We start from the raw sequence: 26,170 nt of genomic DNA, 5'->3' as shown, positions 1-26,170 counted from the left end.
CCACGCGGGGTCAGCGTGGCCTCAGGTCCCACAGGGTCACAGAAGGATCGGGGGTGTCTGAGTGTCGCAGAGCTTGCGGGTATTGGAACGGGAAAGCCGGCTACAGAGACAGAGCTGACAGTAAGCTCGCAGCTCCGTGTTACCTTGAACCGGTCGCAGGCTCCGTGAGCTCGGAGCGCGGCCGGAGGGCAGGCAGACGGGAGTAACTGGGCGCTGTTCTCTGAGGGCGCACTGAGGAGTGGGGCCCTGGGCTCTCGGCTCCTCCGGGCCGGAGACCAGGAGGCCGCCATTTGTATTCCCGTCCTCTGGAACTCTACGGAAAGCGCTCAGGGAACAAAAGCTCCTGAAAGCAAACCCGAGCGGATTACTCACCCCGGCACCCCCCCCCCCTTAAGGGCGGTGTAATTCCGCCTGGGGCAAAGACACTTGAGAATCACTACAACAGGCCCCTCCCCCAGAAGATCAACAAGAAATCCAGCCGAGACCAAGTTCACCTACCAAGGAGTGCGGTTTCAATACCAAGGAGAGCAGCAGAATTCCAGAGGAGGAGAAAGCCAAGCACGGAACTCATGGCTTTTTTCCTGTGATTTTTTTTAGTCTTGCAGTTAATTTAATTTTTTCTTTTTCATTTTTTTTTTTCTCGCCTTCGGGTAAAATTTTTTTTTAACTGTTACCTTTTTCTTTTTTAACGATTTTTTACTAGTTTATCTAATATATATATATATATTTTTACATTTTTCTTAGGTGTTTTCTTTTTTTAAAAATTCTTTTCTTTTCTTTTTTTTTTTTTTTTTTTTTTTTTTTTTTTTTTTTTTTTTTTTTTTTTTTCTTCCTTTTTGAACCTCTTTTTATCCCCTTTTCTCCCCACTCACGATTTTGGATCTCTTCTAATTTGGTTAAAGCATATTTTCCTGGGGTTGTTGCCACCCTTTTAGTATTTTACTTGCCCCTTCATTTACTCTTATCTGGACAAAATGACAAGACGTAAAAATTCAACACAAAAAAAAGAACAAGAGGCAGTACCGAAGGCTAGGGACCTAATCAATACAGACATCGGTAATATGTCAGATCTAGAGTTCAGAATGACAATTCTCAAGGTTCTAGCCGGGCTCGAAAAAGGCATGGAAGATATTAGAGAAACCCTCTCGAGAGATATAAAAAGCCTTTCTGGAGAAATAAAAGAACTAAAATCTAACCAAGGTGAAATCAAAAAAGCTATTAATGAGGTGCAATAAAAAATGGAGGCTCTAACTGCTAGGATAAATGAGGCAGAAGAAAGAATTAGTGATATAGAAGACCAAATGACAGAGAATAAAGAAGCTGAGCAAAAGAGGGACAAACAGCTACTGGACCACGAGGGGAGAATTCGAGAGATAAGTGACACCATAAGACGAAACAACATTAGAATAATTGGGATTCCAGAAGAAGAAGAAAGTGAGAGGGGAGCAGAAGGTATACTGGAGAGAATTATTGGGGAGAATTTCCCCAATATGGCAAAGGGAACGAGCATCAAAATTCAGGAGGTTCAGAGAATGCCCCTCAAAATCAATAAGAATAGGCCCACACCCCGTCACCTAATAGTAAAATTTACAAGTCTCAATGACAAAGAGAAAATCCTGAAAGCAGCCCAGGAAAAGAAGTCTGTAACATACAATGGTAAAAATATTAGATTGGCAGCTGACTTATCCACAGAGACCTGGCAGGCCAGAAAGAGCTGGCATGATATTTTCAGAGCACTAAACGAGAAAAACATGCAGCCAAGAATACTATATCCAGCTAGGCTATCATTGAAAATAGAAGGAGAGATTAAAAGCTTCCAGGACAAACAACAACTGAAAGAATTTGCAAATACCAAACCAGCTCTACAGGAAATATTGAAAGGGGTCCTCTAAGCAAAGAGAGAGCCTACAAGTGGTAGATCAGAAAGGAACAGAGACCATATACAGTAACAGTCACCTTACAGGCAATACAATGGCACTAAATTCATATCTCTCAATAGTTACCCTGAATGTGAATGGGCTAAATGCCCCTGTCAAAAGACACAGGGTATCAGAATGGATAAAAAAACAAAACCCATCTATATGTTGTCTCCAAGAAACACATTTTAAGCCCGAAGACACCTCCAGATTTAAAGTGAGGGGGTGGAAAAGAATTTACCATGCTAATGGACATCAGAAGAAAGCAGGAGTGGCAATCCTTATACCAGATCAATTAGATTTTAAGCCAAAGACTATAATAAGAGATGAGGAAGGACACTATATCATACTCAAAGGATCTGTCCAACAAGAAGATTTAACAATTTTAAATATCTATGCCCCCAATGTGGGAGCAGCCAACTATATAAACCAATTAATAACAAAATCAAAGAAACACATCAACAATAATACAATAATAGTAGGGGACTTTAACACTCCCCTCACTGAAATGGACAGGTCATCCAAGCAAAAGATCAGCAAGGAAATAAAGGCCTTAAATGACACACTGGACCAGATGGGACATCACAGATATATTCAGAACATTTCATCCCAAAGCAACAGAATACACATTCTTCTCTAGTGCACATGGAACATTCTCCAGAATAGATCACATCCTCGGTCCTAAATCAGGACTCAACCGGTATCAAAAGATTGGGATCATTCCCTGCATATTTTCAGACCACAATGCTCTAAAGCTAGAACTCAACCACAAAAGGAAGTTTGGAAAGAACCCAAATACATGGAGACTAAACAGTATCCTTCTAAAGAATGAATGGGTCAACCGGGAAATTAAAGAAGAATTGAAAAAAATCATGGAAACAAATGATAATGAAAATACAACGGTTCAAAATCTGTGGGACACAACAAAGGCAGTCCTGAGAGGAAAATATATAGCGGTACAAGCCTTTCTCAAGAAACAAGAAAGGTCTCAGGTACACAACCTAACCCTACACCTAAAGGAGCTGGAGAAAGAACAAGAAAGAAACCCTAAGCCCAGCAGGAGAAGAGAAATCATAAAGATCAGAGCAGAAATCAATGAAATAGAAACCAAAAAAACAATAGAACAAATCAACGAAACTAGGAGCTGGTTCTTTGAAAGAATTAATAAAATTGATAAACCCCTGGCCCGACTTATCAAAAAGAAAAGAGAAAGGACCCAAATAAATAAAATCATGAATGAAAGAGGAGAGATCACAACTAACACCAAAGAAATACAAACTATTATAAGAACATACTATGAGCAACTCTACGGCAATAAATTTGACAATCTGGAAGAAATGGATGCATTCCTAGAAACATATAAACTACCACAACTGAACCAGGAAGAAATAGAAAGCCCGAACAGACCCATAACCAGTAAGGAGATTGAAACAGTCATTAAAAATCTCCAAACAAACAAAAGCCCAGGGCCAGACGGCTTCCCGGGGGAATTCTACCAAACATTTAAAGAAGAACTAATTCCTATTCTCCTGAAACTGTTCCAAAAAATAGAAATGGAAGGAAAACTTCCAAACTCATTTTATGAGGCCAGCATCACCTTGATCCCAAAACCAGACAAGGATCCCACCAAAAAAGAGAGCTATAGACCGATATCCTTGATGAACACAGATGCGAAAATACTCAACAAAATACTAGCCAATAGGATTCAACAGTACATTAAAAAGATTATTCACCATGACCAAGTGGGATTTATTCCAGGGCTGCAAGGTTGGTTCAACATCCGCAAATCAGTCAATGTGATACAACACATCAATAAAAGAAAGAACAAGAACCATATGATACTCTCAATAGATGCTGAAATAGCATTTGACAAAGTACAACATCCCTTCCTGATCAAAACTCTTCAAAGTGTAGGGATAGAGGGCACATACCTCAATATCATCAAAGCCATCTATGAAAAACCCACCGCAAATATCATTCTCAATGGAGAAAAACTGAAAGCTTTTCCGCTAAGGTCAGGAACACAGCAGGGATGTCCATTATCACCACTGCTATTCAACATCGTACTAGAGGTCCTAGCCTCAGCAATCAGACAACAAAAGGAAATTAAAGGCATCCAAATCAGCAAAGAAGAAGTCAAATTATCACTCTTCGCAGATGATATGATACTATATGTGGAAAACCCAAAAGACTCCACTCCAAAACTGCTAGAACTTATACAGGAATTCAGTAAAGTGTCAGGATATAAAATCAATGCACAGAAATCAGTTGCATTTCTCTACACCAACAGCAAGACAGAAGAAGAAAGAGATATTAAGGAGTCAATCCCATTTACAATTGCATCCAAAACCATAAGATACCTAGGAATAAACCTAACCAAAGAGACACAGAATCTATACTCAGAAAACTATAAAGTACTCATGAAAGAAATTGAGGAAGACACAAAGAAATGGAAAAATGTTCCATGCTCCTGGATTGGAAGAATAAATATTGTGAAAATGTCTATGCTACCTAAAGCAATCTACACATTTAATGCAATTCCTATCAAAGTACCATCCATCTTTTTCAAAGAAATGGAACAAATAATTCTAAAATTTATATGGAACCAGAAAAGACCTCGAATAGCCAAAGGGATATTGAAAAAGAAAGCCAACGTTGGTGGCATCACAATTCCGGACTTCAAGCTCTATTACAAAGCTGTCATCATCAAGACAGCATGGTACTGGCACAAAAACAGACACATAGATCAATGGAACAGAATAGAGAGCCCAGAAATAGACCCTCAAATCTATGGTCAACTAATCTTCGAAAAAGCAGGAAAGAATGTCCAATGGAAAAAAGACAGCCTTTATATAAATGGTGCTGGGAAAATTGGACAGCCACATGCAGAAAAATGAAATTGGACCATTTCCTTACACCACACACAAAAATAGACTCAAAATGGATGAAGGACCTCAATGTACGAAAGGAATCCATCAAAATCCTTGAGGAGAACACGGGCAGCAACCTCTTCGACCTCTGCCGCAGCAACATCTTCCTAGGAACAACGCAAAAGGCAAGGGAAGCAAGGGAAAAAATGAACTACTGGGATTTCATCAAGATCAAAAGCTTTTGCACAGCAAAGGAAACAGTTAACAAAATCAAAAGACAACTGACAGAATGGGAGAAGATATTTGCAAACGACATATCAGATAAAGGACTAGTGTCCAGAATCTATAAAGAACTTAGCAAACTCAACACCCAAAGAACAAATAATCCAATCAAGAAATGGGCAGAAGACATGAACAGACATTTCTGCAAAGAAGACATCCAGATGGTGAACAGACACATGAAAAAGTGCTCCATATCACTCGGCATCAGGGAAATACAAATCAAAACCACAATGAGATATCACCTCACACCAGTCAGAATGGCTAAAATCAACAAGTCAGGAAATGACAGATGCTGGCGAGGATGCGGAGAAAGGGGAACCCTCCTACACTGTTGGTGGGAATGCAAGCTGGTGCAGCCACTCTGGAAAACAGCATGGAGGTTCCTCAAAATGTTGAAAATAGAACTGCCCTATGACCCAGCAATTGCACTATTGGGTATTTACCCTAAAGATACAAATGTAGTGATCCAAAGGGACACATGCACCCGAATGTTTATAGCAGCAATGTCCACAATAGCCAAACTATGGAAAGAACCTAGATGTCCATCAACAGATGAATGGATCAAGATGTGGTATATATACACAATGGAATACTATGCAGCCATCAAAAGAAATGAAATCTTGCCATTTGCAACAACATGGATGGAACTAGAGCGTATCATGCTTAGCGAAATAAGTCAAGCAGAGAAAGACAACTATCATATGATCTCCCTGATATGAGGAAGTGGTGATGCAACATGGAGGCTTAAGTGGGTAGAAGAAGAATAAATGAAAGAAGATGGGATTGGGAGGGAGACAAACCATAAGTGACTCTTAATCTCACAAAACAAACTGAGGGTTGCCGGGGGGAGGGGGTTTGGGAGAAGGGGGTGGGATTATGGACATTGGGGAGGGTATGTGATTTGGTGAGTGCTGTGAAGTGTGTAAACCTGGTGATTCACAGACCTGTACCCCTGGGGATAAAAATATATGTTTATAAAAAATAAAAAATTAAAAAAAAAAAAGTCATTAAAATCTGCCTCAAAGACTTCACGTTCCTAAGCTCCTTATTTTTAATTTGTCCCTCCCACCTTCAGTGTCTATCACTCTCATTACTTTTTATCCCTAAACCATCACAGGTTTGCTGTGGTAAGACGTGTCTTCTAAGAGCTGCTATTAGGGCTGAATTACATGTTTATACATGAAATATACACAGCATTTATTTCATCCCAACAATCTTGGGAGATTTTTTTCCACCTAAAAAAATTTTTAATGATATTTTATAAAACTGGCTGTGTTAAGCTTACCTAGATGATGTTAGACCTTTGTTTGGAGTGGGATGGGGAAAAGGCTAGGGCCAGTGGCAAATATTTGGAGGCATTTTACATAAATGAAATCTTATCCTATATAACATCAATAGTAATAGTGGAAAAAAGCAAAATTATGGATAAGAAATTACACTCACTTTCCTACATAAGATAAAATATGTAGGTATAATACAAAGGAAAAAATATGTTTGCAAGAACAAAAAGGAAGGTTATTGGGGTGACAAATTATATTGCCCTTTGCCATTAGAGTTGTATGCAGGAAGGATTTCCTAAGAAATTTAATTATTTTTAATATGGTCATGTGTACCTGATACTGTCCCTAATCTTAACCCTTACTTTTAATCAGGATACCACAGTTCACATAAAATTGTTGAGCTCTTGAGTTAACGGTTTCTCTCTTGGATTTAAAGATGTGAGAATTGCTGACAGAATGAATTTACTAAAACACTCACTTGCCAATAGTCAGGATTACAGATTGGAAATCACCTTGGTTTAATAATTTTCATTATATTTAGTTGCTCAACATGCAAGTCAATGGAAAATTCTGTGAAATAATCCAAGGTTTTATATATATCTTCAAGATAGTCACTGAAGAGTAAAAAACTTTTGTTGAAAGTCAGTTTATCTCCCTAACACTATACAGAACATGTACCATCCACCCTGTTTACTCACAAACATCCTTAGAGCTCAGGACCCATACAGGTTCAATTCCTGGCTGTTAAAGGGGAGCTGATTATATGGGAGTATTCAAAAAGAAGAAGTGTCCTAGAGACAATAATGCTAACCACAGCTAGTATTTTTGTAGCTCCTAATACATGTTAGGCCCTGTTCTTATTGCATTACGTGTCTTTACCATATCAACACACACAGTTTCAGGTCACCAGCTAATGAATAGTGGAGCTAAGATTTGAACCTAAGACAATATGACTCCAGAGTCCAAGCACTATGCTGTAGTGCTGCTAATTCTACAGTAGAACAGAAGTCACAAGAACGTCTGGAGTCATTAAGCAATATTTCACAAAGGCTAATCCTCTTCCTCCTGTGTCAGAATCACCAGAGTCCCAGTTAACATTCGGATTCCCAGGCCGCATCTTCGGAAAACAATCAGATTCTCAGGATGAGGCAAGGATCTATATTTTAAATTAGTAGTGCCAAAGATTCTTATGTCTGTTAAAGTTTGAGAAACACTGCATTAGAGATTAACAAAGAAGCAATCTACTAGCAATTTATCCTGTAAGTATAGTTAAGTCTGTATTGCTTCTCTGTTCTAATTCATTCAATTGAAATAACCAAGCTCCCTTTTTGATTTAAGGTAGGATTGGGTTAGTAGAATAACCTACTATTATTCTAGCTGAAATAGTCTATCCAATTTTTGTTTTATTTATATAAAACTAAAATTTCTAAAAAACTTAAATGATTATTATATGTTGATTAGAAGAATAGCAATTGTAATACATTAACTTAAAATTGCAATTAGTTACCTTTGGAGAATGACAGTGTAGTATAATGGAAATATTACTGAACAAGGACTAAGAAGATCAGATGCTATCACTAATCAGAATTATGACCTTTGGTTCTACTGAACTGGGATGGTCCCTCTGCTTTCAAGATTTACGAATCTATGTCACTGATAATCTACATTTACCTTTACAATTATTATTTTGGAAGGTTAAATTATTCTTTAGCAGTTGTTGAATAAAAAGAGTACTAGGTTTACCTATTAGTTTAAATTCTATTTTACATTAATTTGATTTCTATCAGAAAAATCATAAACCTTTAAAGTCAAGTTTCAGGAAGTCTGGCTGAGAACAATTAAAGAGTAATACAGAGGTTTCTGGAATGTTGTTGAGTCTTCAAAACAATGCTGGTGTATGCTTTTGGTGAGATGTGTTTAATGTCAAAGACAAGAAAAGCTCCATACATAGTGTATAATTAATTCTATAATAAGAAAATGAAATAATTTCCACAATTAAAATACTTCAGTATAGAAAAGGAAATTACTTTTTACCATCAACAAGTGAAAATGCAATGGAAATCCCTGAACAATTGTCAGAGTCTTGTTTAACAGGTTTTCCATATAATCCTTCATGCATGCATTTTGATCATTCTGAGGGAATATCCTTAGTTACACACATTAATCTCTGTGATTATATATATGTGTGTGTGTATAAAGAATTAAATATATATATATTTTTGAAAACACTATATAATATATATATATTTTGAAAACATTTATTTCAAAAATATATATTATATATATAACATATATAATTCATATATAAACATATATATATATATTCTTTAAATCAACAGTGTAAACCCTTCATAGGGACAAACAGGTGAAATAACCATCCATGTTAAAAGCCCATTAATGTGTGGCACCTGGGTGGCTCAGTGGGTTAAGCTTCTGCCTTTGGCTCAGGTCCTGGGATTGAGCCCCACAGAGGGCTCTCTACTCAGCAGGGAGCTTGCTTCCCCCTCTCTCTCTCTGCCTGCCTCTCTGTCTACTTGTCTCTGTCTGTCGAATACATAAATAAAATCTTAAAAATAAAACACCCATTAATGTGCCATGGGGCACCTGGGTGGCATAGTCAGTTAGGCATCTGACTCTTGGATTCTGCTCAGGTCATGATGTCAGGGTCAGGGGATCCAGCCCCTTGTCAGGCTCCAAGCTCGGCATGGAGACTGCTCTGGAAACTCTCTCTCCCTCTACCCCTGCCCCCTTTTCTTTCTCTGTCTCTTAATAAATACGTTTTTTAAAAAATGCTTTAATGTGCCAGGAGGATGTCTTTTCTCATATGGATTATGCCCCCACCTCCCTCCAAATATCCTCACATAAAATGTAAGGAGTGTAAATATATATATAAAGACAATCAGCAGTGGACTAACACACTTGCTGCCACATGTTTTTTTCTGGACTGTAAGAAAAAAGGGACAATTTGACAGTATGGTTACATAAAAATGCTTGTCTTTTTGTATTTAATAGCATTCTAACAAATTCTTTCTGAAATGTAGTGTTTTAAAAAATTCTTCTTAACTACCCTTTTCTTCTCTTTATATCTTAAGAGTAGTTACTCTGTCTTATTCCACTCTTTGGACCCAAGGCAATTTCCAGTCCTTTACACAAAAAGCATGCTACAAAACGTTGACCAAAGAATGAATATAAGGCTGGAATATTATTCAGACATAAAGAGGCGTGAAGTAATGACATCTGCTACAATATGAATGAACCTGGAAAACATGGTAAGTGAAAGAAGCCAGACACAAAAGCCATATATTATATAATTCCATTTATATAAAATGTACAGAGTAGGTCAATCAATAGAGACAGAAAGTAGGTTGGTCGTTTCCAGGGACTGGGGGAGAGCAGAAAAGAGAAGGAATATTAACAGGTATGGGATTTCTTTTTAGGACAAAAGAAAGGTTTTGGAATTACATAATGGCCATGGTCCCATAACTTTTAAAAAAATACTGAAAACCATTAAATTGTACTTTTTTAAAAAGGATTTTGTTTATTTGACAGAGGGAGACACAGTGAGAGAAGGAACACAAGCAGGGGGAGTGGGAGAGGGAGAAGCAGGCTTCCCACTAAGCAGGGAGCCCAACACGGGTTCAATCCCAGGACCCCGGGATTATGACCTGAGCCAAAGGCAGATGCTTACTACTGAGCTACCCAGGCACCCCTGTACATTTTTATTTTTTATTTATTTTTAAAAGATTATTTATTTATTTATGAGAGACAGGAGAGAGAGGCAGAGGGAGAAGCAGGCTTTCCACAGAGCAGGGAGATGCAGGGCTTGATCCCAGGACCCTGAGATCGTGAGCTGAGCTGGAGGCAGATGCTCAACCGACTAAGCCACCCAGGTGCCCCAGAATGGACAATATTTTTTAAGATTTTATTTATTTATTTGACAGACAGAGATTACAAGTAGACAGAGAGGCAGGCAGAGAGAGAGAAGGGGAAGCAGGCTCCCCGCTGAGCAGAGAGCCTGATGTGGGGCTCCATCCCAGGACCCCAGGATCAAGACCTGAGCTGAAGGCAGAGGCTTTAACCCACTGAGCCACCCGGGTGCCCCCAGAATGTACATCTTAAAAAGAATTCTACAGTATGATTCACATCTCAATTAAAAAAAAAAAAAAAAAGAGTACGGCCTGGGTGGCTCACTCAGTTAAATATCTGCCTTTTTACACAATAAACAAGATAACCTATCTTAGCAAACAAACCACAAAACTATCCATACATCAGTTTCTCTGACACACTGAATATTCCATGTAGGCAATGTAGAGATGATTAAGGCAGCTCTTACCAACAAGCTGGTAAGTCACATAATAAGTATTTACTTAATGTTTACTCAATAAAATGGCATAAAACAAGGAAAAAAGCATCAGCTTTGCATCTGGTAGATATGAGCTGGAATTCTAGATCTTCATTTTCTAAAACTGTGTGCTTTGGGAAAATTAGTCATCCTTCATGAACTTTATCCTTTTCTTTTTTTTTTTTTTTTTAAGATTTTATTTATTGATTTGAGATAGAGAGAGAAAGAGACTGAGATCACAAGCAGAGAGAAGGGTAGAGAGAGCAGACTACCCCTGAGAAAGGAGCCCAAAGGGGGCTTCAATCCCAGGACCCTGGCATCATGACCTGACCCAAAGGCAGACGCTTAACCAACTGAGCCACATAGCTGTCCCCTATCTTGTTCTCTTGTAAAAGAAGACTGAAACTACCTGCATAGTGAGGTCCTGTGAGGAATAAATGAGGACATACAGTACCTAGCAGGCATGCAGTAAATGGAAACTATTGTTAAGACTATGATTATCAAAAAAAAAAAAAAAAGACTATGATTATCTTCAGGGTACAAAAGGATGGGGGGCAGGTGGAGTTAAAGATGAATAAGCCATTTTAACCTCCATTTTCAATGAGATGTTCGTAAGGACTAAGAAAAAATGGAGCTGAATGTTGAAAAAGAAGTTTGTAAACCTGCAGAAGTGGGGAAAGAATAAAACTCCAAATAAAAGGAAGAGAAACATATAAAGGCATCAAGGCTTAGAAGTGTAGTGTACGAAGAAAGTCCTCATTTATTGAAATAAATTGGATTAATGATACATTACATTGGATGTGCCAGCAAAAAGTTTTGACCTGACAGTTCTTTCTTTTCTGAAATCTAAAAATTAATTAATTAATCTTATTTATTTGAGATAAAGAGAGATAGAGGCAAAAAGCAGGAGCAGAGGGAGAGGGAGAAACAGAAGCAGACCCCCTGCTAAGCAGGGACACACACCCCCCTCCAGACATGGGGTTCCATCCCAGGACCCTGGGATCATGACCTGAGCTGAAAGCAGAAACTTAACCAACTGAGCCACCTAGGCTCCCTTAAAAATTTATTTTTAAAACAAGAGTATTTCCATTGAGCACTTTAGATTAGCACACACAATATTTTCTCTTCTGTTTCTAGTTAGCTGCTATTAATTACAAAGCACAAATGTTCCAGACTTCTAGCTTGAATGAAATGTATTCTTAAATAAGAAATCCACCTAGAAATCCAATTCATATTATGTTGAAGGCATAATGCATTGTAAAAGTAGAGCCATATATCTCCTCCTGAAGTCTTAAATACAGAAAAAAGATGTAAGTAGGGGGAGCCTGAGTGGCTCAGTTAGTTAAGTATCTGATTCAATCTCAGCTTAGCTCATGATCTCAGGGTCTTGGGATCCAGCCCCACATTGGGCTCTGTGCTCGGTGTGGAGTCTGCTTGGGATTCTCTCTCCCTCTCTCTCGTCCTTCCCTCCACCCCACCCACTCGTTCACTTGCATGCACACTCTCTCTGTCAAATAAATAAATAAATCTTTTAAAAAAAAGATGTAAGTAAATATATGTAATATACTCAGTGTCACATTTAAATATCTTTTAACAACAAAATCTTTTTTTTTTTTAAAGATTTTATTTATTTATTTGGGGAGAGGAGGAGAGGGAGAGCGAGCACAGGCACACACATCAGCAGGGGAGGGGCAAAGGGAAAGAGAGAATCCTGAGCAGACCCCACGCTGAGCACAGAGCCTGACAAAGTGCCCCAAGGCCCAATCCCACATCCCCAAACTCGTGACCTCTGTGAAAATCAAGAGTCAGACGCTTAACTGACTAAACCACTGGGGCACCCCAACAACAAAACCTTTTTAAAATACATCACCATATAACAAACTTCTAACACAAGTTAATTAAGAAAATTCATAACGATAAAAGGTGTTAAAATCAGTAAGATTTAAGGTAGTTTTACTGGAGTATAATTTATACAGAGTTAAGATTCACTCTTGACAAACACATATGGTTACATAACCACCACCATAATCAAGATCTAGAAGATCTACATCATCCCCAAAGTTCCTCCTGCCGCTTGTAGTCAAACGCTCTTCTCACTCCTCGGAAGCCATTGATCTGTTCTCCATATAAACACTTTTGCTTTTTCCCAAAATATCATATAGCTATATTTGTCACATAAATACAGTATGTGGCCTTTTGAAGTTGGATTCTTCCACTTTATATAAAGCAGTGAGATTCATCCAGGCTTTTATGCCTATCAGTAATCCATTCCTTTTCACCGCTGAGTAATATTCCTTTGTATGGATACGTCATACCTTCCTTACCCATTTACCTGTAGGAGCACATCTTGGTTGATTTCAGTTTTTGATAATCATAAATGAAACTGTTAAAAAATATTCAAGTATGAGGTACCTCAGTGGCTCAGTAGGTTAAGCATCTGCCTTAGGCTTGGGTTGTGATCCCTGGGTCCTAGGCTGGAGATCCCACGTTGGGCTCCCTGCTCAATGGAGAACCTCCTTCTCCCTCCCCTTCTGCCATCCCTCTGCCCCCAGATCCCCCACTTGTCCTCTCTGGCTCTCTCTAGCCAATGAATAAATAAAATCTAAAAAAAAAAAAAAAAAAATTCAAGTACAGGTTTTATGTGACCATAAATTTTCAGTTATCTTGAGTAAGTACCTAGGAAACAGACTGCTGGGTTGTATGGTAAATTTATATTTAATTTTTTAAGATACTGCCAAACTGTTTCCCAAGGTGGCCATAGCATTTTGCAGTCCCACCGGCAATGAATAATTAGAACTGCTGCGCATTCTCATCAATGCATGGTATTACCAGTTTCTTTGATTTCAGCCAACCTAATGGGTATTTAGTGGTATCTAATTTTTAATTTGCATCTCCCCATTTAAGTCTCTGATTTCTCTCATCAGATATTTTTTGTAGTTTTTAGCACACAAATCTTGCAAATATTTTATTAGATTTAGACCTAAGTATTTCATGTTTCTGTTGTTATGATAAATTGTAGTTTTATTTTTTAATTTTTTTAAAAGATTTTATTTATTTTGAGAGAGAGAGAGCAAGCATGAGCTGGGGGGAGAGGCACAGGGAGAAGGGAAAAGCAAACTCCCCATTGAGCAGGGAGCCAATTGTGCTCAGTCCCAGAAATCTTGGATCATGACCTGAACCAAAGGTGGACACCCAGGCACCCCTAAATTATAGTTTTTAATTGTAATTTCATATTTTCATTGCTAGTTCAAAGAAATATCATTGATCTTTGTACACTGACATTGTAGCCTGTGAACTTGGTAAAATCATACATTTTTCCAGTAGGTATTTTGTAGGCCTTGTGACATTTTTACAGTCATGCATCAGTAAATTAGATTTAAATCAATCACCTTATTTCCTTTTGTTCTTTTTGCTATTGTTAGCCCTTCCCCCCTAATTTTCTACCTGCTTTTGGAATAATTGAATAGTTTTAATTTGGTATTACTTAAATATAATTTAAGGGTTACTCTAGAGTTTATAATACACAATGTCCCCTATCATCATCTACTTTCAAATCATATTATGTCATAACAGATACTGTAAGAAACTTTCATCAGTATACATTCAACTCTTGTATCTCATTTTTCATGCAATCATTGTTATTTTTTTATAGCCATTAAAAATAATATTTTTGCATTTGACAGTTAATTTATACCTTCACTTTAACCAACTCAGAAGCTCCTCATTTCTTTGAATAAATCCAAGTTTCTGTCTGGTATTATTTAATTTCTATCTAAAAATTTCCTTTAAGGTTTTTTGTTGTTTGCTTGCTTGTTTGGGTACATGTCTGTCTCTCAGGTTTCATTTACCTTAAAAAAATGTTTTTATGGGACGCCTGGGTGGCTCAGTTGGTTAAGCAGCTGCCTTCAGCTCAGGTCATGATCCCAGCGCCCTGGGATCGAGTCCCGCATCGGGCTCCTTGCTCAGCGGGGAGCCTGCTTCTCCCTCTGCCTCTGCCTGCCTCTCTGTCTGCCTGTGCTCGCTCTCTCCCCCTCTCTCTCTCTGATAAATAAATAAAATCTTTAAAAAAAAATGTTTTTATTTTGCTTCATTTTTGAAAAGTATTTTTGCTGGATATAGAATCCTGGGTCAACTGGGTTTTTTTGTTTTGTTATTTCCCTTTCAGCACTTTAAAATTTCACTGTATTGTCTTCTGGACTACATGTCTTACAATAAGAAAAGTTTATGTATTTCTTATATTTATTCTTCTATAAGTAATCTACCTTTTTTCTCTAGCTTCCTTCAGTATTTTGTCTTGGTTTTAATCAGTTTGAATACAATGTACATAAGTATTTTTTCTTTTGATCTTCCCTGAAGTTCCCCCAAGATTCTTGGATTTGTGGTTTAATATTCTTTTTCTTATAAAATTATTGGTCATTATATTACCAAGTATTCTTACTGTTCTGTTTGCTTTCTCTTTTCTTATTTGATATTCCAATTACATGTGTGTTTGGATATTTGATATTGCTCTTGAATATTTAGATTTTTTTTCTTTCTTCTTTCTTTTTTTTTTCGATTTCTATTGACTGTTGACAAGTTTATTGCTTCCTTGGCTGGTTAAACCTACTGATAACCCTGCTTCAGTCATTCTTCATCTTTACTACTGGTTTACTATAACATTTCTTTTTGAACCATTCTTATAATTTCCATCTCTCTGCTCAAATTCCCATCTGTTTATTCATGTTTTGTCTATCTTTCCTACTAAGGCCTTTAACACATTGACCATAGTTAATTTTAAGTTCCAATGTCCCGAGTCTTCTATGAGTCTTATCATCTTGACTGCTTTGTCTCTTAAGAGTAAATGGTATTGTATTCTTGTTGTTGTTGTTGTTTTAAGTTTTATTTATTTAAGTAGTCTCCACACCCAATGTAGGGCTCAAACTCACAACTCCGAGATCAATAGTCACACAATCCTCTTACTGAGCCAGCCACAAACCCCTTTTCTTGCTTTTTTTATGCTTGAGCTTTTGACTGAATGCCAGACATTTTCTGTAAGACAACAGAGCCTGAAATATGAAGTATTTAAACATGGAAATGGGATCACTTTTTCTTCAGTTAGACTATTAGTATGAGAAGTTGAGTAAATCAAGTCAGGAGTTAAGCTGGCTTTCAGTTTTGTTGTTGCTGCAATTAACTTTGGCATACGACCAGCTTCAAAATGCTCTAGTGTCACCTTGTGTTTAGCATAGAACTAGGATGCCAGAGTGTTTTTCTTAATGTGCCTGTTCCACCTCACCTTTCATCCTTCACTGTGCATCTGTTCCAGAGAGGGAGTGTCTCTCTGCACTCTTGTGCCTTGACCATATTAGATTGCTGCTGCTTGTTTCTCACTACTTGTTGCTCACATGGTGAAAGACAGAGTAGGGATAGTTTTCTGTTATCCTGGTCCAGCCTCAGTCCCAGGCAAATCCCACATGCTCAGGTCTTGTGGTGGGGGGTTCTCAGTGATCCTGTCTCTCCTTCCTGTGGGAGCCAAATTCTACCTTGTCCTTTTAGCAAGTTTTATGTAGGGGAGTTTCCTACCCCTCTGCCAGCAATAAGAGACTTTTAATGGTACTAATATAAGATTTTGGGCCCAAGACTATTTCCTTCCTCTTCATCAAGAGTGGATCGTTCTTTTCTTTATACTTCTGGCAACCACAGTGGGTTTTTACCTGTGCTCCAGAGGTGATGGATATGCTGCCCCTTTCCCAGTGACTTAAGAATTTTGTTCTTAGACACTTCTCCAAAGAAGACATACAAATGGCTAACAGACACATGAAAAAATATTCATCATCATAAGCCATCAGGGAGATTCAAATCAAAATCACATTGAGATACCACCTTGCACCAGTTAGTATAACCGAAATTAACAAGACAGTAAACAACAAGTGTTGGAGAGGATGTGGAGAAAGGGGAACCCTCTTACACTGTTGGTGGGAATGCAAGTTGGTGCAGCCACTTTGGAAAACAGTGTGGAGATTCCTTAAGAAATTAAAAATAGAGCTACCCTAGGACCCTGCAATTGCACTACTGGGTATTTACCCCAGAGATACTGATGCAGTGAAAAGAAGGGCCATCTGTACTCCAATGTTCATAGCAACAATGGCCACAGTCGCCAAACTGTGGGAAGAACCAAGATGCCCTTCAAAAGACTAGTGGATAAAGAAGAAATGGTCCATAAATACAATGGAGTATTATGCCTCCACCAGAAAGGATGAATACGCAACTTTTGTACCACCATGGATGGGACTGGAAGAGATTATGCTGAGTGAAATAAGTCAAGCAGAGAAAGTCAATCATCATATGGAGCATAAGTAGTAAAACGGAAGACATTGGGAGATGGGGAGGAGAAGTAAGTGGGGGGAAATCGGAGGGGGAGACAAACCAAAGAGACTGTGGACTCTGAGAAACAAACTGAGGGATTTGGAGGAGAGGGAGGTGGGGGGGGTGGGCAAGCCAGGTGGTGGGTATTAAGGAGGGCACACATTGCATGGAGCACTGGGTGTGGTGCATAAACAATGGATTTTGGAACACACAAAAAAATAATAAAATAAAATAAAATTTCTTTTTTAAAGATTTTTTATTTATTTATTTGACAGAGATGACAAGCAGGCAGAGAGGCAGGCAGAGAGAGGGGAGGAAGCAGGCTCCCTGCTGAGCAGAGAGCCCGATGCGGGGCTTGATCCCAGGACCCCGAAGGCAGTGGCTTAACTCACTGAGCCACCCAGGCGCCCCAAATTAAATTAAATTTTTAAAAAAATTTGTTCTTACATGAAAAGGGTCCTAATGGGGCAGCTGGTCTTTCTGTGAGCCACAGTCACTCTCTTCTTCCAGGTCTATACCAGTAAAGGATAATCTGTCTTCTACCCTGCATCCCAAACTTTTTTGTTCTAGAGGTCTGTGGAAAAGAGACTGCAAGTAAGAGTGAACTCCCCTTGTATCTGTAGCTGTGATGGTTTTACATTTGGCCTTTAGCAACCCATTACAAAATTTGTCCATATATATCTTATCCACTTGCATGGTGCCTGGTGTGTCTTCCTGTGACTCTGCTTTGGCACAGTGAGATAGTGTTTGTGTCCCATCTCTTTGGAGGAGTCTGTATTTCCTGGACTTTAGACTACTTAGTTGCTCTGCATCAAAAGCTCTTTGATAGGTTCAAGAAATGTTGTGATTTTGTAGTTTATCTGATATGTTATGATAGGGTGGAAGTGACACTTTTTCTCCTTCCCTCATCTGAGGCAGAAACAGAACTCCCCAATGTAGAAACATTTTAAAGTGAATTTCTGTTTAATTAATCAATAATAGCATGAATTTGTAAAAGACACATTTACTCAGACAATGCTTATTACACATTTGGATTTGTGGATTTCTGGCTAATGTATTGGTCTGTGTTCCATCCTGTCCCTATCACAAATCTACATACAAGATTTCTATATCACTGTCATACCTGAAGAGGAAAAAGTGAACTCAAACTTTTAATTGTGATTTTGAAATAATTAACATCAATTATAATTTTGACAGCTGTCATAATTTAGCTATATTTCAAATACAAAGGGAAAAAATGTACCACTTCATTAAAGAACAAAAATGATTTCATTTGAACATGTGGTCAGAAATAGCTTCTAAATATACATAAACTTTGAATTTCTTAATTCTTATATATTTAAATCATAATCACTGCAGGTGAGATATAAAGGGTGCTAAAATTGCTAGGATTAAACTCAGGACATAATGTCAAAAATATCTGTGATACTTTAAGCATATTTCCCACAAAAATGTAACTTGATTCTGATAAGTTATTAAAATTAATATTTTTAGTACTTTGATACATATTTATTGATCAATATATATAACTCACAATATAAAACTTGAGGCACACTGTGATTTTACTTTATTTTTAAGATTTATTTATTTGTTTATTTTAGAGAAAGAAATCATATGGTGGGGAGGGGCAGAAGGAGAATCTTAAGCAGATTCTGCGCATAGTACAACTTGGGGCTCAATCTCATGACCCTAAGATCATGACCTGAGCTGAAACCAAAAGTTAGATGCTTAACCAACTGCACCACCCAGGACCCCAAGAATGCTATGATTTTCAAGCAAACTGACAACTAATCTGCCCAATATTTATTATTTTATTTTATTTTAAATTAAATTGATTTATTTATTTTCAGAAAAACAGTGTTCATTATTTTTTTCTGCCCAATATTTAAGCACAAAACATAAGATTTAATTTTCCCCTTTGATTAGAGTATGTAAAGCATGTTTGACTTTCTAATTATTATTTATTATTATGGTCTTAAAGTTTTAAGAGAAAAACTAAAGAAGAAAATATTTTTAAGATTATTTGTTTGAGAGAGAGAAAGAATGAGCACATGAGCAGGAAAGAGCAGCAGAGGGATAAGCAGACTCTCTGATGAGCAGGGAACCCGATGTGGGGCTTGATCCCAAGACCTCGAGATCATGACCTGCACCAAAGGCAGACACTTGACTGACAGAGCCACCCAGGCACTCCAGGAAGTGAACTATTTTACGTTGGGAAAACTGGATAGTTACATGTAAAAGAATGAAACTGGCCCACTTTCTAACGCCATATACAAAAATAAAAATAGATCAAAGACATAAGTGTGAGGCTGAAACCATGAAAATCCTAGAACACAGGCAGTAATTTCTCTGACATCAGCCATAACAACATTTTTCTAAACATGTTTCCTAAGATGAGAGAAACAAAAGCAAAAATAAATTACTGGGACCACATCAAAATAAAAAGCTTTTGCACAATGAAGGAAACCGTCAACAAAACAAAAAGGTGACCTACTAGATGGGAGAAGGTATTTGCAAATGATATATCCAATAAGGGGTTAATATCCAAAATATATAAAGAACTTATGAAACTCAACACTGAAAAACAATCTCATTAAAAAATAGACCTAAACAGAGGACCTAAACAGACATTTTTTAAAGAAGATGCACAAATAGTCAACAGAAATATAAAAAGATGCTCAACACCACTGATCATCAGGAAAATGAAAATCAAAACAACAAGATATGACCTCACATCTGTCAGAATGGCTAAAATAGAAAAGACAAGAAATAACAAGTGTTGGCAAGGATGTGGAGAAAAAGGCACCCTTGAAGGGCACCTGGGGGTCTCAGTGGGTTAAAACCTCTGCCTTCGGCTTTGGTCATGATCCCAGGGCCCTGGGATCGAGCCCCTCATCGGGCTCTCTGCTCAGCAGGGAGCCTGCTTCCCCCTCTCTCTCTCTGCCTGCCTCTCTGTCTACTTGTGATCTCTGTCTGTCAAATAAATAAATAAAACCTTTAAAAAAAAAAAGGACCCGGGACGCCTGGGTGGCTCAGTTGGTTGAGCAGCTGCCTTCGGCTCAGGTCATGATCCCAGCATCCTGGGATCGAGTCCCACATCAGGCTCCTTGCTCGGCGGGGAGCCTGCTTCTCCCTCTGCCTCTGCCTGCCATTCTGTCTGCCTGTGCTCGCTCTCTCCCCCTCTCTCTCTCTGATAAATAAATAAAATCTTTAAAAAAAAAAAAAGGACCCTTGAATACTGTCGGTGGGAATGTAAATTTGTACAGCCACTGTGGAAAATACAGAGGTCCTCAAAAAATTAAAAGCAAAAATATCATATGATCCAACAAATCCACTACTGGATAGTTTACCCAAAGAAAATAGAAATACTAATTCAGAAAGATATATACAGCCCTGTGTTTATTGTGGCATTATTTACAATAGCCAAGACATGGAAGCAACTTAAGTGTCCATTGATAGATAAATGGATAAGGAAGATATGATAAGCAGGTGCACACACACACACACACACACATACACCCCACAGGAACATATGTAATCATAAAAAGGGATAAGATTATGCTATCTGAAACAGCATGGATGGCCATACAGGGTATTATGCTAAGTGAATTAAGCCAAACTAAGAAAGACAAATACAATGTGATATCAGTCTTATGTGTATTTTAAAAAATAAAGCAAATGAATAAAAAAACAAAAACCAGAATCAGACCTATAAATACAGAGAATAAATTGATGGTTGCCAGAGGGAAGGGTCGAGGGGAGATTGGCAAAACTGATTAAGGGAAGTGGAAGATACAGGGTTCCAGTTATGGAATGAGTAAGTCACAGGAATGAAAAGTACAGCACAAGAAAGAGAGGCAAGATGGTGGAGGAGTAGCAGTCTGAAATGTCATCAGATCCCAGGAGTTCAGCTAGAGTAGTTATCAAACCATTCCAAACACCTACAAACTCAACAGGAGATAGAAGAGCGGCAATCCCAGGAACAGAATATCAACTATTTTCTGAAAGGGAGAAGTGAATCTGAAGCCACGGGAAGACAGACTGTGGGGGGAGGGGTCGAATCCCAACAAGTGGCAGAGCAGTGTAGCATAAAATCACAACTTTTAGAGGTCTGCTCCACTGAGGGACATTGCTCCAAAGGCTAAACAGGATTGGAGCCCTCGTGGGAACAGTGTGGTCTCAGGTCCCGTGGGGCCACAGAAAGATCAGGGATGTCTGAGTGTGGCAATGCTCCCAGGTATTGGAGCAGGGAAGCCAACTATAGAGACAGAGCTGAGGAGTGAGCTCTAAGATCAGGGTTACCTTAAACCATGATCCAAGGCACAGTTGGGCCACTGTTCTTTGAGCAGGGACTCCACAAGTAGCAGGTCCAGGGAGAAGACTCACCTTCCTCCTCTGGGAAGAGCAGTGCGCCAGGAATCTACTGGGTTGGAGACTCCAAACGAGCTGTGCACCAAAGATAGAAATGCTTGGTCACAGACTGGGTGAGCTCGGAGTGTGGCCAGAGACCAGGGAGACTGGAGGGACTGACTGCTTATCTCTGAGGGCACACTAAGGAGTGGGGCCCCAAGCTCTCGGCTCCTCCAGGCTGGAGATTGGGAGGCCGCCATTTTCATTCCCATCCTCCAGAGCAGTATGGAAAGCATTCAGGGAACAAAAGCTCCAAAAGCAAACCCGAGCAGATTACTTAGCCCAGTCCCTGGCAAGGGTGGTGCAATTTCACCTCGGGCAAAGACATTTGAGAATCACTGTGACAGGCCCCTCCCACAGAAGATCAACAAGAACATACAGTCAAGACCAAGCTTTCGATCAAGGAGAACAGTGAAACTCCAGGGCTATGGGAAAGCAATGCATAGAATTCACAGCTTTTCCCCCATGATCCTTCAGTTTTGCAAAGTTTATTTTTTTTTATTTTATTTTTTCTTATCCTATTTTTTAAACTTTTCTTCTTTCCTCTTTTAACATTTAACATCTTTAAACTAGTTTATCTTAACAACACCTTTCTTTAAAAAAATCTTTTTACGCCTTCATTGTTATAGTCTTATTTTATCATTTCATTGTATTTAACCTTGTTTTTTGTATACATATAGGTTTTTTTTCCTAAAAAATTTTGGGATACAATTTCTTCTAATAGATCAAAATATACCCTAATCTAGCACATGGCTTTGTTCTAGTCTCCAGCCTAAGCACATTCCCTCCTCTTTTTTTTTATTTTTCCAACCAACTTATCAATTCATTTTTCAGGATTTTTAAAACATTTTCATCTTTACAGTCATATTCCATCCCTTCACCAAGCTTACTGTTTTTTACATATACAAGTTTTTCTTTCTTTAAAATTGTGGGCGGTAGTTTCTTCTAAGAAACAAAAATACACCCAAAATCAAGTGGGTGGCTCTGTTCTATTCACCAGTCTAATATATCTATATATCTATATCTATATCTATATCTATATCCACACCCAAAATCAAGTGGGTGGCCCTGTTCTATTCACCAGTCTAATATGTGTATGTATGTGTATGTGTGTGTGTGTGTGCATATATATATATGAAGAAAAAAATATATATATATAGAAAAAGATCTATATATATATTTAAAAAGAAAAAAATACATTGTGTATATATATATATAACATTGTGCGTGTATATATATACACACACAATTTTTTTTTCTTTTTTCCTCCATCTTCTCCCCCCCGTTTTTGGATCTCTTCTGATTTGGTTAGCATAAATTTTTCTGGGGTCTTTGCCACCTTTTTAGTATTTTATTCTCTCGTTCATATATTCTTATCTGGATAAAATAACAAGGCGGAAAAACTCACCACGAAAAAAAGAACAAGAGGCAGTATCGATGGCTAGGGACCTAATCAATATGGACATTGGTAATATGTCAGAACTAGAGTTCAGAATGACGATCCTCAAGGTGCTAGCTGGGCTCGAAAAAGGCATGGAAGATATTAGAGAAATCCTGTCTTGAGAAATAAAATCCCTTTCTGGAGAAATAAAAGAACTAAAATCTAACCAAGTTGAAGTCAAAGAAGCTATTAATGAGGTGAATCAAAAATGGAGGCTCCTACTGCTAGGATAAATTAGGCAGAAGAGAGAATTAGTGATGCAGAAGATCAAATGATGGAGAATAAAGAAGCTGAGCAAAAGAGAGAAAACTACTGGACCACAAGGGGAGAATTCGAGAGATAAATGATACCATAAGATGAAACAATATTAGAATAATTGGGATCCATTTGCAGATGATATGATACTCATGTGGAAAACCAAAAAGACTCCACTTCAAATCTGCTAGAACTGGTACAGGAATTCAGTAAAGTGTCAGGATATAAAATCAATGCACAGAAATCAGTTGCATTTCATTACACCAACAACAAGACAGAAGAAAGAGAAATTAATGAGTAAACCTCATTTATAATTGCACCCAAAACCATAAGGTACCTAGGAATAAACCTAACCAACGAGACAAAGAATCTATAGTCAGAAAACTATAAAGTACTCATGAAAGAAATTGAGGAAGACACAAAGAAATGGAAAAATGTTCCATGCTCCTGGATTGGAATAACAAATATTGTGAAAATGTCTACGCTACCTAAAGCAATCTACATATTTAATGCATCCCTATCAAAATCCCATCCATTTTTTTCAAAGAAATGGAACAAATAATCCTAAAATTTATATATGGAACCAGAAAAGACCTCGAATAGGCAAAGGAATATTGAAAAAGAAAGGCAAAGGAATATTGAAAAAGAAAGCCAAAGTTGGTGGCATCACAATTCTAGACTTCAAGCTCTATTACAAAGCTGTCATCATCAAGACAGTATGGTACTGGTACAAAAACAGACACATAGACCAATGGAACAGAATAGAGAGTCCAGAAAGAGACCCTCAATGCTATGGTCAACTAATCTTAGACAAAGCAGGAAGGAATGTCCAATGGAAAAAAGACAGCCTTTTCAACAAATGGTGATGGGAAAACTGGACAGCCACATGCAGAAGAATGAATTTGGACCATTTCCTTACACTACACACAAAAATGGATGAAAGACCTCAATGTGAGGCAGGAATCCATAAAAATCCTTGAGGAAAACACAAGCAGCAGCCTCTTCAACCTCAGCCGCAGCAACTTCTTCCTTAGAGACATTGCCAAAGGTAAGGGAAGCAAGGGCAAAAATGAACTATTGGGACTTCATCAAGATCAAAAGCTTTTGCACAGCAAAGGAAACAGTCAACAAAAACCAAAGACACTGACAGAATGGGAGAAGATATTTGCAAATGACATATCAGATAAAGGGCTAGTATCCAAAATCTATAAGGAACTTCTCAATGCAACACCCAAAGAACAAATAACCCAATCAAGAAATGGGCAGAAGACATGAACAGACATTTCTGCAAAGAAGACATCCAGATGGCCAACAGACACATGAAAAAGTGCTCAACATCACTCAGCATCAGGGAAATACAAATCAAAACCACAAAGAGATACCACCTCACACCAGTCAGAATGGCTAAAATTAACAAGTCGGGAAATGACAGATGTTGGTGAGGATGCGGAGAAAGGGGAGCCCTCCTACACTGCTGGTGGGAATACAAGGTGGTGCAGCCACTCTGGAAAACAGCATGGAGGTTCCTTAAAAAGTTGAAAATATAGCTACTCTATGGCCCAGCAATCGCACTACTGGTTATTAACCCTAAAGACACAAATGTAGTGATCCGAAGGTGCATGTGTACCAAATGTTTATAGCAGCAACGTCCATAATAGCCAAACTACGGAAAGAACCTAGATATCCATCAACAGATGAATGGATTAAGAAGATGTGGTATAAATATATAATAGAATACTATGCAGCCATCAAAAGAAATGAAATCTTGCTATTTACAATGATGTGGATGGAACTAGATCATAATACTAGGTTATTATGCTGAATGAAATAAGTCAATCAGAGAAATGCTGAATTTGAGAGTCAGAGTGGGGAGTTTGGGGGGTAGGGAAGGAAAAAATGAAACAAGATGGGATCAGGAGAGAGACAAACCATTAGAGACTCTTAATCTCACAAAACAAACTGAGGGTTACTGGGTGGGTGGGGGGTGGTGTGGAGAGGGTGGCTGGTTGATGGACATTGGGAAGGGTATGGGTATGGTGAGTGCTGTGAAATGTGTAAGCCTGACGATTCACAAACCTGTACCCCTGGGGCAAATAATACATATATGTTAATAAAAATAATTTTTAAAAGTACAGCATAAGGAATATAGCCAGTGATATTGTAACAGTGTTGTATGATGACAGATAGCAGCTCCCCTTGTGATGAGCATAGCGTAATATATAAACTTGTCAAATCACTAGTTTTCTGTACCCAGAAAACTAATGTAACACTATGTGTCAACCATACTGATAGAATGTAAACAGATACTGATAAATGTAAAAAATAAAAAAACAAAGTGAACTATTTTAATACATTACTTTATAGATTTTAATTGTTCCTGGGTTTATAACAAATAAGTGGATTTAAAACCAGTCTCTTGGGGCACCTGGGTGGCTCATTGGGTTTAAGCCTCTGCCTGTGGCTCAGGTCATGGTCCCAGGGTCCTGGGATAGAGCCACGCATCAGGCTCTCTGCTCAGCAGGGAGCCTGCTTCCTCCTCTCTCTCTCTCTCTGCCCGCCTCTCTGTCTACTTGTGATCTCTGCCTGTCAAATAAAATAAATAAAATCTAAAAAAATAAAATAAAATAAAAAAAAAAACTAGTCTCTCATTAATATGGAAGACAGTTAACTTGCATAGTAAAAGATACAGTAAAAGTTAACTTACAATAGTAAAAAGGAAAAAATTTAAATGACTCATTAAAATCACTTAAATGATTGCTTTTACTTTAGAACCATTAATCAGGACATAGAATCAGATAAGTGGTATCATGAAAATATATCCAATGAATTCAATACCAAATGAAAGAGTTTCACTCTTACATTCCAGAGACAAGTCAATTTCTCTCTTTTATGTTAAAACCTGAAAGTCATAATCAAAGGAGAAAAAAAAACAAGGATTTCACAGATTTCTTGGAAGCATAGTGCTAGAACCCATGTCCTATCATATCTTTGGTCAGTATTTAATGATCACTGCAAGAGCTGATACTGCT

General features: G+C 38.1%; 1 protein-coding gene across 12 annotated transcripts in view; it reads right to left on the bottom strand.

The window, feature by feature from the left end:
* KIAA0586 (KIAA0586 ortholog) overlaps positions 1–26,170 on the bottom strand; it is a 147,621-nt gene that overhangs the window by 31,165 nt on the left and 90,286 nt on the right. The window contains exon 32 of one of the 12 annotated variants that reach the window (XM_045069997.1): positions 21,422–21,481. The exons of 10 other annotated variants lie outside the window; for them this stretch is intronic. In XM_045069997.1, the coding sequence (XP_044925932.1) occupies positions 21,456–21,481 (26 nt within the window). In that variant the 3' untranslated portion in view covers positions 21,422–21,455. Of the gene's footprint in view, positions 1–17,495; positions 17,610–21,421; positions 21,482–26,170 lie in introns of those variants that run through there. One more of the 12 variants, XM_045070001.1, reaches the window with a different exon arrangement.

This window comes from Mustela putorius, unplaced genomic scaffold (assembly GCF_011764305.1).
Source record: "Mustela putorius furo isolate JIRA1106 unplaced genomic scaffold, ASM1176430v1.1 tig00000129_pilon_pilon_pilon, whole genome shotgun sequence".
Classification (NCBI taxonomy): domain Eukaryota; kingdom Metazoa; phylum Chordata; class Mammalia; order Carnivora; family Mustelidae; genus Mustela; species Mustela putorius.
The sequence above is the reverse complement of the archived record's forward strand: the minus strand, read 5'-3'. Positions and strand labels throughout refer to the sequence as shown.